At 39.3% G+C, this 14,480-nt stretch overlaps 1 protein-coding gene across 1 annotated transcript; it reads left to right on the top strand.

Annotated features, from left to right (window-relative positions):
* Window positions 1-2,693: 2,693 nt before the first annotated feature.
* On the top strand, window positions 2,694-4,338 carry LOC131432424 (eukaryotic translation initiation factor 4 gamma-like). Its single transcript, XM_058598672.1, has one exon. The coding sequence runs from the start codon at window positions 2,774-2,776 to the stop codon at window positions 4,244-4,246; it is 1,473 nt and encodes a 490-aa protein (XP_058454655.1). The 5' UTR covers window positions 2,694-2,773; the 3' UTR covers window positions 4,247-4,338.
* The last annotated feature ends 10,142 nt before the right edge of the window (window positions 4,339-14,480 follow it).

Raw genomic sequence — 14,480 nt, 5'->3', positions numbered from 1 at the left:
TCTGAAATCTCCGAGTTTTCGAGTCCCCTTTCGTTTCGGTGACCCTGAGGTGCACTCATGTTCTCAACAGTAGTAACAAACGAGGTACGTGGAATTTCAACAAACTACCGAAGGGACATTGGTGAGAGCGCACAGTGGACCGAAACTGAAAAAAAGACGGTAAAAAGTCTGACTGATTCTTAAGAGCCTAGGAGTCTTCAAGCAAGTTTCACACGATATATAATCTTCTTTTGAAAGAGGCACAGTTATTTTTATAAGGTGGCAGAAGCATTCGCTTTTCTTTTTAATTTCAGTATTTTGGCTGAACATATCATTTATGTGAAAATTGTATTGTATGTTCGCTTTACGTTAAAAGCAGTTTTTTTTTAAATTCTTCTTCGTATGATTCATTTGTATTACATTTATTCGAATCTAAATTCCGGTTCCGGACGTACAGGTTGATGTTTTTTTTTAAATTACAAGCCGTCGTTTAGAGCGACGGTGCAAAGCAAGAAACAAGTTTCTAACTTGAGCCCAAAAAATTCCTTTTTGTTGGTCACATTAGTTGCTGGTCATAAGAACCGACTTTGAATAAATTTGGTCCCTTGAAATTGTAGCCAAAACCTCTAAAACAGAACACATCCACTTTTTTTCGCATTTAGACCGATGCTTCAAAAACTGAAAAACTCATTCAAAAGAAGTGTTATAAAATTTTGAGAAACTTGTTCGAAGACACCTAAGCTCTGAAAAATCTGTGAAATTTAGTACAGACTTTTGGCCTTTTCTGTTTCAGTTTCGATCCACTGTAAAACTGGATATGGTAAGTCTGGATGTCTTATACGGTGAAAGGTGTATGATACAGTGGCCTTGGCACGTTATCCGAACCCTTTTAGTGAACAAGTGTACTATAGCGTCCAGTTGACGTAATTGTGGTGTTCTTCACGGATCTCAAGGACATGCTACTTTTACTCTGTTTCATTTCTCTTAAAACGTATATCTCTCTTATGGCAACATAAGCAGCTAATCCCAGTTGAATATTGAACCAACCGGCTCCTATTTAGTACAATAAACTGATTGTGTTTTTATGTATAAACCTAAAACTGCGCGTCACGGGTAAGCGGTATTTATGCAGCATCTCAGCTGAGATCAATTATTGATAAAGAATTTGAGGTATGCTCAGAAAAAATAGGTGTACCCGGATTTCATAACCGTATGATACATACACTTGGTACAATAATTGGAAGTAACGTAAAAGGTGATTTTTTTGAGGTTAGGATTTTCATGCATTAGTATTTGCTCAGATTTTTTGAGGTTATGATTTTCATGCATTATTATTTGCTCAGTATGCTCTGACATTTCATCATGAATAGACTTACTAACGAGCAACGCTTGCAAATCAGTGAATGGGCCCTAGAAAAGTTGGCAGAAAATCCGCTTTTTTATCGACAAATTTTGTTCAGCGATGAGGCTCATTTCTGGTTGAATGGCTACGTAAATAAGCAAAATTGCCGCATTTGGAGTGAAGAGCAACCAGAAGCCGTTCAAGAACTGCCCATGCATCCCGAAAAATGCACTGTTTGGTGTGGTTTGTACGCTGGTGGAATCATTGGACCGTATTTTTTCAAAGATGCTGTTGGACGCAACGTTACAGTGAATGGCGATCGCTATCGTTCGATGCTAACAAACTTTTTGTTGCCAAAACTGGAAGAACTGAACTTGGTTGACATGTGGTTTCAACAAGATGGCGCTACATGCCACACAGCTCGCGATTCTATGGCCATTTTGAGGGAAAACTTCGGAGAACAATTCATCTCAAGAAATGGACCGGTAAGTTGGCCACCAAGATCATGCGATTTGACGCCTTTAGACTATTTTTTGTGGGGCTACGTCAAGTCTAAAGTCTACAGAAATAAGCCAGTAACTATTCCAGCTTTGGAAGACAACATTTCCGAAGAAATTCGGGCTATTCCGGCCGAAATGCTCGAAAAAGTTGCCCAAAATTGGACTTTCCGAATGGACCACCTAAGACGCAGCCGCGGTCAACATTTAAATGAAATTATCTTCAAAAAGTAAATGTCATGTACCAATCTAACGTTTAAAATAAAGAACCGATGAGATTTTGCAAATTTTATGCGTTTTATTGTTTAAAAAAGTTCTCAAGCTCCTAAAAAATCACCCTGTAGTAGGAAACAGTAGTCATTTATATATTACTGAAGAGTTTTAGATGATACCGTTTTTTTTTGTCTTTTAATTGCACGCATTCATCATTCACCACCACGGTAACGAAAGTAGGTAGTGAAAATTGGACGACATAGTAAAACATAAATAACAAGACTACCGATCGCCGGTTGTGCCGAAATTGAAACCTGCTCTACCGGTTTCAGTCCTGGGGGTCACATTATCGAGATTTATGCACTAAGCCTCGTCTGGGGTGTCACTGTCACCAACACAACTGCTGGCATGTGTATGCTGCGTACGCCCAAAGACCGGGTTGGGCTGGACCCCAACTGGTACGAATAAAATCAACTGACAGCGTGAGCCATTGTAGTTGGTGCGGATTTTTCGGTTTTCGACACAGATTATGTAATTTATATATGGAGCAAAGCTGGTGACTGCATTTGTAGGTTGTATCGCAAAGAGGCTGTTGAACTGGAAAAATCGATGTAGATGTCCTTCCGAAGTTGAAGTTTATATAAAACTGGAGCATTTTGAATGTCCCTTGTTATTTGTAATTTCGGTTCGAGCAAGGTGCGTTCGGGGTGCCCGGCTGTGCCTCAGTGATTGAAGGACTAGTATGAAACTTGTGATATTGTTTGGTATACTGGCTGTTGTGGTTGGTGCAGCTCCCGACGGGTACCATTACGATCGACCTGGCGTTAGTAGCACTCTTTACTTTCCATCAGCACCCAGTTATAATGTGCCCAGCGATGATTGCGATGAGCCAGTGCATCATCAAGAAGTGTTAATCCAACCCAATATACCACCGTCTTACACACCAATTCAGCATACGTCTCACATATTACCAGCACCAGTGAAAACAACAATAGTGCAACCTCTGAAGACTCATGTGTCTTATGAAACTCAACAGCTCGGTGGACACTCGTATCAGCAGCAGTCTCTTGGCTGGAATGTACAAAAACCACAACCACAGATTGTTTGGAAGCAACCCGACCAACCGAAACCCTGGATATCTGTGAATCAACATCAACCAGCGGCGAAAATCTGGGTTAAACCTCAGCACACCGTCGAAGAAGTGTACAAACACGTGTATGTGCATGTTGCTCCAGAGGATAAAGAAGATTACCAATTACCACAGGTGATCCAACCTGCAGCTCACAAACAGACCCATTACAAAATCATATTCATTAAGGCGCCAAGTCCTCCTTCGCCGAAATCAGTAGTGCTTCCACCACAACCACAGAACGAAGAAAAAACCATTGTCTATGTTTTGCACCAGAAACCTGAACACAAGCAAGAAGTTATCCTGCAGAAGCCAGAACCAGCTAAACAGAACAAACCGGAAGTTTATTTCATCAAGTACAAAACCAAGGAGGAACAACATAAGCATCAATTACATTTCGTATCATCTACTGTCGCCCCCGTAGTCTACAACGGTGCCAGTGATGTGAAATTAGTGAACAGTGGAGCGTCTAGTCATTCTTCGGGATCTTCGGGATCGAGCTATTCTTATGTGAGTAGCACTCCTGCACCAGCCGTTCTCAAACCGGTGAAGGAAGTTACTCCAAGCTACTCCTACATTAGCAGCACTCCGAGTCCCGTAGTTCACACTACGGGATCTCAATCCAGCGGTAGCAACTCTATCAGCTCCGGATATTCCAGTGGAAGCAGTTATAGCAGTTTTTCACGTGGCAGCGGCCATGAATCTAGTGGATACGAAAGTTACGTTGATCTTGGCAACTCCGGCTATTCAAGCTTTTCTAGTGGAGGAGTAGGCCAGTTAGGAGTGATCAATGTTGGTCCGAGTGAATATCCCACCATTCATAGTACTACCGTGGCTCCGCTCGTTAAAGTGGCCTCAACAGGAGCTTCCTACGTTAGTACAACACCGCACAGTGTGGTCAGTAGCACGATTGGTTTACTACAAGATGTGGCAATCAAGAATCCTGGTCTGAGCGGTTATGCCAGTCAATCCAATCCTCACATCCCTACCGTCGTAACAACCAAGAAAAGCTGCCGACGATGTGCCAGTACGACTAGTGCCCCACTGAAGATAGTTCAAGATGCTTACGTTTCTAACTTGTATTGAGGAAGCGTTTTTAGTAACCTTTTTTTTCTCTCTAGTAAGTAGTTTCAATAAATCGCTTAGACAATTAAGATAAAGAAGATTTAGTTACATAATTGCCAGCTTAGTTTTTTTTATTTCGACGACAGTGATCGAATGACGCGAGACACTGAGTCCGAAAGGCCTTGTTCCCCCTTCAACCAATGATTCGCTGTATAACGGGAAAAATACGGACGTTCAGACTGAAAGTGAATGTTGATTCATCGGCATCGTCATATCCTCGCTTGACGGGGGTTTTTTTTTGTACGCGAGAACCGGCGGTAACAGTGGACAGACCTGACTTATGAGCGCTTCAATGGCATCGCTGTATTTTTAATCAAATTTAACAAATTACCACTCGTCTCGCTCGAACTGATAATGTGAAGTTGATTCGTTCGCGTTGGTGGAAAACGAAACTCGTTTCACCCCGTCCGAATTTCCATTCAACAAGCTTGTAGATTGTCACGTTTTTCGAAAACCTCCCGTTTTACCAGCATTTGCTCACAGAACACCTGTCAGATGGTTGTCTTGTATCGTCTGGCAGCGTCCATTAGTGAACTGATTATGTGCTTTGCAATAGTCTCATTATTCGCAGTAATTTTACCGGCTGCTAGTTTTCTTCTTGGCAGACGACGACGACGACGGCAACGACGAAATGCCGTAGCACGTCACAGAGATCGTAAATTCCCCAATGAATACGCATCATACCCGTAAGCCTCAGGCAGAAACTCCCCCCTGGGGCGTTTATATTCTACGATCAGGTTTTTTTTGTTTAAGGAATTTTATAGCTCCATGCAATTGATCTTTGAATCTAGTTTTTGTTCTAAGCATTATATGTTCATTCACGCAAATTACAATCAACTCGGCCCATCTCGGATCGTATGATTAAATCTTCCCGTGAAGGAATTAGTCTTACGCTCACAGGCGGTCCAACTTCAATGGTGTCGATATTTCATAGCAAATCCAATTTCGGTTGATTTTACTATCTTCAATTTGTTGTTTCTGAAAATGACGGTCAGAAGACCTTGTAGGAATGGAACTGATATTTATAGTACAAATACAGGGAAGGAACCAGTGAAATGTTGATGGCCTTCGTTTTTTTTTCGCAGGTTTGCTGGTTTGTAGCTCAAGGATAGCGTACCAATTTGACGGGAAATGTTTTATTTAAGTAGGTAAATGACAGAATAGCCTGTTATAATTGACAATCGAAATGCACTCTAAAGAACCAGCAGTGGCGCTTGACCCTTGAATAAAAGAATTCTAAAGTGAAAACAAATTAATGGCAATAAAAAATTGGAAGATGAGAGCGACCACAAGAGCTAAATAAACATTTTTGTGGTGATTGATTTAATATGCAGCCAAATGTGGTCTGCAGTTATTATTTTCAAACAAGAATAAATTCAAATATTTCACGAGTGGAAAAATACCTGTCAAAATTTTTTCATTGATCAATATTTATTGAAAGTAGGTTTCTTTAGGACATACAGAGAATCATGCAATCATGTAATTGTAATTTTTATCTTGGCTGTTTCAAATGAAATTTAGTAATTCTATAATTATATCTATTGAATTTCTCACAACAAACTAATTGGAAAAGTGGGTAATTTGTTTAGGAATGAATACAGTTAAAAATTAACATACCCCAATTTGGAACTGCAGTTGTTTATTCATTTTCATTAGTTTGTTTCGAAATGCGTGGACTTTCAGCAGAACAAACGTCGAAAAATTGTGTACAAATGGTGCACAGAACGCAGACTGTCACTGAGAAAGATAGCAACAATGGAAGAAGTAAGTGAAAAAGAAGTGAGAAATGCAATCAGGAAGTTCGGTGAGGATAACACCTTTGAGGATAAACCGAAAACGGGTCGAAAAAAGGTCCTGCTAACCCTCAGTTGGATAAACGTATATTGAAGGCGTTCGAGCAAAAGAAGGAGGTTTCAGTTCAGGATGTGGCCAAAAAAGTGGGCACTTCGAAGTCAAATGTTCTTCGTGCTAAAGAACGTTTGAATCTTCGAACTTATAAGAAACAGAAACAACCAAAACGAAGTCCGAAACAAGAATTCTTGTACGATTCTTGTTGGAAGTTTGAACTGCATAATCATAGACGACGAAACCTACGTGAAACTCGACTACAAATCCTTGCCGGGACCACAATATTATACGGTGCGAGAAGGGCAAGAGCTAAACCAGTCCGAGACATCGATTGAAGTAGAAAAATTTGGTAAGAAAGCTATGGTCTGGCAAGCAATTTGTAGCTGCGGTAAGATTTCGAAACCCTTTATCACCATGCCTTTAATGAGCAGCGAAATATACATCAAGGAATGTTCACAAAAACGACTTCTACCCATGATTCGAAGCCACAAGGATCTGGCCAGATTTTGCTTCTTGCCACTACTCGAAATCGACGTGTCAAAACTTGTCGCCAAGAAGTCTGTACGGAATTTAATGAGGAACGTTTGCAAGAAGGTGCGCCAGCTAGTCTACAATGGCTAAGTAGCAAATGTTGAGTATAATATTCTGTTGTTGTAGTCTAATATCATCAGCATATCGAATAAAATTTGAATAACTAACACTTGTGAATTATTTACAGCGAAATCAAAGTGCGTCCATACTTTCGGGGACAGTCTTTAATCTGCTAATGTACTGATGAGCTGAATGCGAAACGTAAAATAATTCAAATTAGTCATGTGCACAAACTGGTACCAAAGAGGTGCCAAAACCACTGAATGAAGCTCTTCAAGTTTGATTAGTTTAGTGAGAAGTTTATAAGATTCGATTCTTTTATTTTGTGTCGTCATTTATGAGAGCGCATTAAATTTTTCATACTAAAAAATTTCTTAAGTATGGTCTGGATTATATTCAATGACAATCCATAAAACCACAAGACCTTAAATTTGAATCTTTGTTTGTGATAATCAGTCCAGCCTTGATTAAAGGAATTTGTCTTTTATACAGGATTCTAAAATGACTTCATCGTTGTTGTATGAAGAAAAAATTTTCCGATGTACGACGCATGTCACTTGAAATCAGCTGTCTCGTTTCGTCAGACATCGTATCAATCAATTTAATAGGGTTCTACCCCATTCTGGGCTAAACACCATTTTGTACAACTGAGCAGTACCGTAGTGAAGGTGAGGCGAGTGAGGCGACGGTATCGGGCGCCTACATCCAGGAGGCGCCAAAACATAAAGGAATTGATAAAAAATATATTATATTTTATATTAAGTTAAAGATTATTATCGTACTGTTACATGAATCTGATGACATGCCACCGTAATCATAATCATTTATTTACAAGAAAGTACAACTCTATTGCCATTTAGAATACCGAACCACCATTCAGTGACGACCGTAACAATTATCTTTCATGACGGTTCTCTGTTGGATGGTCGTGCAGCTACTGGTGTCTACTGTCGTGAAATCAGAATGTTGCATTCACTTGGTGGTACAGTGTTCCAAGTAGAAATCTACGCGATTTAGTGTGAGGTACAATCGACACTTCAGCATAGAATCTGTGGTAAGCGAATTTATTTTTGTTTTGACAGTCAGGCAGCTTTGAAGGCACTCAGTTCGATTGATTCACGCTCGAATCTAGCGATTGAATGTCGAACTCAAATCTAAGAACCGTGCATTTCAAATACTGTTTACTTCTTATGGGTACCCTTCTGGTATTACTGAAAATGAATGGGCTGATGGCAAAGCTTTCAAACTTACGTTCAGACAAAAGCATTTTCACAAGATTTGCATCTAAAAATGTCAACATATCTACTGCATTTTTGCATTTTGAATGCGATTAAGGTACTTCATGACTTATGATATGTAACTGTTTCACATTGACACAACTACGTCCGGGTTTTTGGTTCTCCACACATGGTTCAATTTGTGTATGGAGATCTTGAATTGATTGTTTCTCACTCAACGTAGTAAGGAGCTATAGTCCGAGGGCTCATTGTTCTTCCTGGAAGTAATGAATCCTTTCTGTATTGACCCCAAATGGTTTTTTTGGGGGCCGAATTCAATTCTGTTCATACATATTGCGAATCGTTCTGCATTCTTCCGGGAATGCAGAGTGGTGTCGCTTTAGTAAAATCTCTAAATCCTCTAGGGAGCTGGAGGTTTCGCTCACTGCACAGTTCATATCCATGTTCCTTCTAACCAATATCAAGGGGAACGTGCCATTTGAGCCAATTTGCTCTGATTCCTGATTCATTTTATCCTTACATTCCCATAATGAAAATGATCAGGCAAGCCATAAATCTCCAAAAAAACTGGGGGGAACGTGCCACTTAAGCCAATTAGTTCTGATTCTATATTCTGAAAACATGATGGAATTGGTAAAAATTTGTTGTACTATTTTACAGCCATTTAGTATAGAGAACTGTTATTCAGCGACAACCGTAAAAATAATTTTCCTTGAGCAGGAGATGCCCTCTTTTCAATTGTGGACCTAGCGAAGAGCAAATACTCAAAAAAACAAACCTATGAGCCACTTAGCAATAGTTTAGCAAAAAGATTTTTTAAAAGAAAATAGTTCCACTGATTTGAACGTCCTCTACAGTGCGCATTTTCAAAGTATAGCTTGGTAAAAAATAAATTCTTTGTGATTGAATTGCTCATTGCGAAGTTTCCTCTTCCATCAAAAATTTACTCTTTGACAGGGATTGCCATTTCTGAAACTCCAAATTTAATAAAAATGTGCATGTGCGTAGATTTCCGTACTAATATTAACTGCACTGATATTGTCACGTTTTATATTAAAATTATGATAAATTACAAAAAATAGTTTTTTTTATAAATCATGCAAAATGCGCCTTTAATTCAGTTTCAGCGACTAGTAATAATTCTTATGTTTTTCTATACATTTACGAGAAAAATGAAATCATATATATATATATATTTTTTAGGTTCAGCGAAATGCTCAAAGTCGTAAAAGAAATTCTAACTATTAAATTCACCCGCATGAATTTAATATTGATCGTAAAACCGGTCTTGAAATTTTCATGAATTTTGAAAGATTTCGAAATAGATTCAACGCAAGTAAATGCTGATTCTTCATTTAACTATATAAACCTTACGAAGAATTGTCCACTTGGCTGGAAGATGATCTTAAAATGGTTTTCATCGATATTTTAGTTTCATTGTCTATTTTTTGCTTTGTGCTGCAATCACTGTGAAAACCGACTTTTGAATGGAGACCCGCAGGGCCGAGTGTCATATACCATTCGACTCAGTTCGTCGACTACGCAAAACTTCTGTATGTATGTATGTAAATAACTTAGATTCAAATGAAAAGACCTCACTAAAATACCTAAAAATTTCCTGAATTTTAATCAAAAATTACAGGACCTCCCAACTTTTACAAACTAAGGTTCAAATTAACGGTTTTATGATCTCATACAGAACTGCTAAATTTTACCTAGATTCGGTTTTCCGTTTCTGAATTACAGATAGAAGAGTGATAAAAATTTTATACCGTCACTCAAAGCGGTGCAGCGAAAAACGTAAAAACAATCCTAAATTTCGGTCAAATCCATTTAAATCGACAGCCATTATCGGTAGAATGCAAAATAAATCGATTCCGGCTATCCTAGTTCTTGGTTCTCGATTTCAGAAGTAACGAAAATAGTAGTCTTATACCCCAAAATGGAACTAACTCATTTTTTCTAATGTCGTTTTCGTTTTTAAATTGCACTACACTGGTGTAGCGAAAGCTGCACTGAAACCGTTCGTTTTTACCAATTGCACTACACCGGTGCTACACTTTTTCTGCACCGATACCACTGGTGTAGCACTCATCAAAAGTTTGGTGTAGCTCTGTGCAATGGAATCGTTTATTGTAGTTAATGGTTACTGTTTATGTTTTCGTCATTTTTGTTCGTTTATTCGTGCCTCAGTGTAGCACTGCACCGGTGTAGTGCAAATTAAAAACGAAAACGCCATAAGTTGGCTAGAACTGTTTGCACAGATTTAGGCACTATTTACTCCGGGCTTTACGGAGTAAAAATCGTAAAAACTCAAGAAAGATCTCAAATTCATTCATATCTAACGCTCGTATCCGTACTGTATTCTACAGTATTGTACTGTATTTTCGACCCAAATACTGTTCACTGTTTTTTTTACCCTCAAATGTACTGTATTGTTACACTGAAATGTACTGTATTTTTCACACTAAAAATTAATACAAAATTTTAAATTTTTAATGCATTGAATTTCGATTTGTGGTAGAACAAAGCGTCAGAAAGGACAGTGACAACACGTAGCGAATGTGAATGTGAGTGTAAGTACATGCGAACAACATTTTTTCATTAATCATTCGTGTTCAGAGCGCGTCACAAAATTTTTGCGAAATTTTGACGATTAAAAAAAAAGAAAAATGTCTCAACCAAGAAGAATTATATGCTTCTCAAAACTAAAAAATGCCTTAAAAAGGAAAATTTGATTATGAAAATAATTCGTTTGATAATTATTTGCTTTTAACGATTTGTCTTGTTAAGGCATAGAGTCATATTGAGCTAGTTTTATATTTGATCAGGAAAATAGATCTGATAGCATAAATGATATGCGAATAGAACTGTATGATGAAAACCGCAAAAAGCTACCGCAGAGACGGGACTCGCACGAATGCGGTTTCCCGGATAAACTGACGCGATTGGTCAAAGCAACGATGGATAGAGTGATGTGCTACGTCCGAGTATCTGGGACGCTCTCGAGTCACTTCGAATCTCGGAGAGGGCTACGCCAAGGTGATGGACTTTTTTGTATCTTGTTCAATATTGCCCTGGAAGGTGTGATTCTAAAGTCCGTACAACTTTTTGGCTTCGCTGACGATATTGATATTGTAACACATAACCGTGAGCAGAGATGTCTATCTCCTCTGTGTGACGAAGAGCAAGAAAAATTTCTCCCCTCGCACTGACAACTTCAACGAGAGCTCTTCTCTTTCACATATATACACCACTGTTGTATAAAGTGTGCACGCATCATGAGTGCGATTGTTTATTTCCTTCTACCTCTTCCACTGAATCGCACCAAAGTGCTAGAGCATTAGCTAATAAATTCTCTGATGTGGATGGAGATACTTTCACAGAGGTGTACACGCCGGTGAGCACTCTGCTGTATGGTTTTCGTAGATGAAGCGTGGATACGCAAAATCAGCAAAATAAAACAATTTATCGTAAAATTTTCGGTTTTCCTTGCAAATTAGCAAGGCCAGATCTACTCTCTATTAATTGAAGTTCACAGAAGTGTTCGCTCACCATCACGCGCCAGTCACTTGGGTGTATTTAGACGAGAGCGCGTGTGAGCGATTCATGCGAAGAGAATGTGTTTCACTCGCGCCAGCTGCTTTAACCACAAGCACACACTCAAATGCTGTCTATTCGACACTGAGAAGAAGTGCGCTTTCCTCTTTGTGCGGTGCTTCGTTTTTTGCATCCTCGGTGTGGCAAAAATCTGACTCTAGCGTGTATCACTCTGGTGAAATGCCATCTCTGACCGTGAGAAGATGACGGAAACCTACATCGAACTGAAAGCTGAAGCTACTCGTATCGGACTGGTCATAAATGCGTCGAAAACAAAATACATGAGAGGAAGAGGCTCTAGAGAAGAAAAACTACGCCTCCCACCACGAATATTAATAGACGGGAACGATATCGAGGTGGTTGACGAGTTTGTGTATTTGGGCTCACTGGTGACCGCCGACAATGACAGCAGCAGAGAAATACAGAGACGTATTTTGGCAGGGAGGCCAACGCGCCCTCAGAGGACCAACGCGCCCTCAGTGTTTTCGAAAGAAAGGTACTGAGGACCATCTATGGCGGAGTGCGGACGGAACGTGGAGACGGCGTATGAATCACGAATTGCAACAACTGCTAGGAGAACCACCTATCGTACGGACAGCTAAAATCGGAGGTCTGTGGTGGGCTGGGCATGTCATATAGATGTCGGACGACACCCCAGTGAAAATGGTTCTTGAATCTAATCCGAATGGTACAAGAATAAGAGGAGCGCAGCGAGCAAGGTGGAGGGTGATCTCAGAAGCATCCGTGCCTTGAGTGGCTGGAGACGAGCAGCCATGGACCGAGTTATGTGGAGACGTATGCTTGATACAGCAAAGGACACCCCAGGTCTATAGCTGTTAGGTAAGGTAAGGGTAAGAGACGGGACTCGAACCTGTAGCTCCTTATCCGGGGAAATCGCTTTGCCAACTAAGCTATCCTGTATGTGAATCACACGAGAAACAAACAGACTAATTGAGCTCTGAAACAACAGGCGGAGTGGTTGCAATAGGGAAATGACTACAAATTAACGCCGTGGTGCCCGAGCACAGCTGAACATGCTTGGTTCCTTTGTTTAATTGAACTGTTTCTTCGTGTGTTTCACATGCAGGATAAACAATTTACTCGGATAGGAGCTTACTACGTACGTGTTTAAGTCCCGTCTCTGCGGTGGCTTTTTCGTGGTTTTCATTACATAGTTGTATTCGAATGTCATTTTTGCCTTTCTTATATAGAAAGGTTATGCAATCACTTGAAAAACCGACTAGTGAAAATTGGCCTGAAGGGCCAAGTGTCATATACCATTCGACTCAGTTCATCGAGCTGAGCAATGTCTGTGTGTGTGTGTGTGTGTGTGTGTGTGTGTGTGTGTGTGTGTGTGTGTGTGTGTGTGTGTGTGTGTGTGTGTGTGTGTGTGTGTGTGTGTGTGTGTGTGTGTGTGTGTGTATGTGTCAAATAATCTCACTAGGTTTTCTCGGAGATGGCTAAACTTCCGACTTCCGGTTCCGGAGTTATAGGGTAAAGTGTGTTCAATATTGTACACCGTCACCTAAACTGGCGGAACTAAAACCGTACAAAATGTTATAAACTTGACTCTAAATTGTTATTCCCAATCTTAGGGTCAATTGAAAGGTCTTATGGTCCTACCAAAAATTACTGCATATTTTCGGATGGAACAAACATTTAAATCGTCATTTAGAGTGCGATGACAAAATTGTATAAAATCTTCAAAATTTGAATTAAAACTAGTAGAGTTTGTATGTCATGTTAGTTGATGGCCGTACGAACCGACTTTGATTATACCGGTTCTCGGGTTCCGGTGCCGGAAGTGCATATAATAGTGAACCCACTTCGTTTTCTTAAGGATGACCAACGCAATCAAAGCACTGTTTAATTCTGTATGTTATACTAGTTAATGCACAAACAATCTCTTGGTTTCTTTAAAAAATCGAAGAAAAAAATCTTGAATAGAATACCACAATATTATACTTGAGAAAGGCAGCATTACACCACTAGGGGGATTAAAACAGGTTTTTCAATCTGTTTTCCTTAAAAGATACTGATCAAATTTATTTGCTTTAGATTTTTATTCACTATTTTTAGAAAAATGCGTACTGTAAAATGAACTGTTTTTTTTTTCAAAGACGATGTACTGTGTTTTCTTGATTTTTACGCCAAATGTACTGTTTTTTGCCAACAAAAAATATACGAGCCTTATTTATACCAATTGTCAATTTCAGAAGAAGGCCATAAAAAGCGAGTACGACTATCCTGGTATTCGATTCCAAAAGCACTGGAAATAGTAGAACTGTTTATTTTGTAGGTTGTACTAGTTGATGCATAAACAAATTTTTTAATTTTTCTTTCAAAAAGTAAAGAAAATAATTTCGAAGAATGCAACATTATTATGAGTCCGAAACAGTCGACACAAGAAACCACTTACGGCCGGAATAACAGAAATAGAAAACAATATGGTACTTTGAACAACAAGACGGCTTCGAAATGAGTAAACCTGTCAAACAATTAGGCACCATTGCTAACACGAAAAAACACTATCGTCATTGAATTCAAAATGGCTCTGCTCATTGAGCCAAAGCACTTCAACTCAAAGTAAGTAAATTTGCTTCAATCGAACAAAAATAATAGAGTTATATACAATCAATTCTTTAAGGAGTGCGAAGCAATAGCATACGCTAACATCGATCAATGATGGAGTATGAGAACATTAAGTACAAAATACCAGTGCAGTTGGATAATTGTGCTATAAAAGTGCGTGTGTGGTCATCATCTGTCGCTATCGATGAAAATGTTCGAGAAACCACGTCGCCGTGCACAAAGATTTTTACATCGAAAAGGAAGTGTGCGAGATTTGTCTATCTTGAATGGTTTACGTTATCTCATCTACTATCAATAAGCAAAAAAACTCGTCTGTTGCTGCTAAC

Source organism: Malaya genurostris, chromosome 2 (genome assembly GCF_030247185.1).
Source record: "Malaya genurostris strain Urasoe2022 chromosome 2, Malgen_1.1, whole genome shotgun sequence".
NCBI lineage: Eukaryota > Metazoa > Arthropoda > Insecta > Diptera > Culicidae > Malaya > Malaya genurostris.
This window is presented reverse-complemented; position numbering and strand designations above follow the sequence as displayed.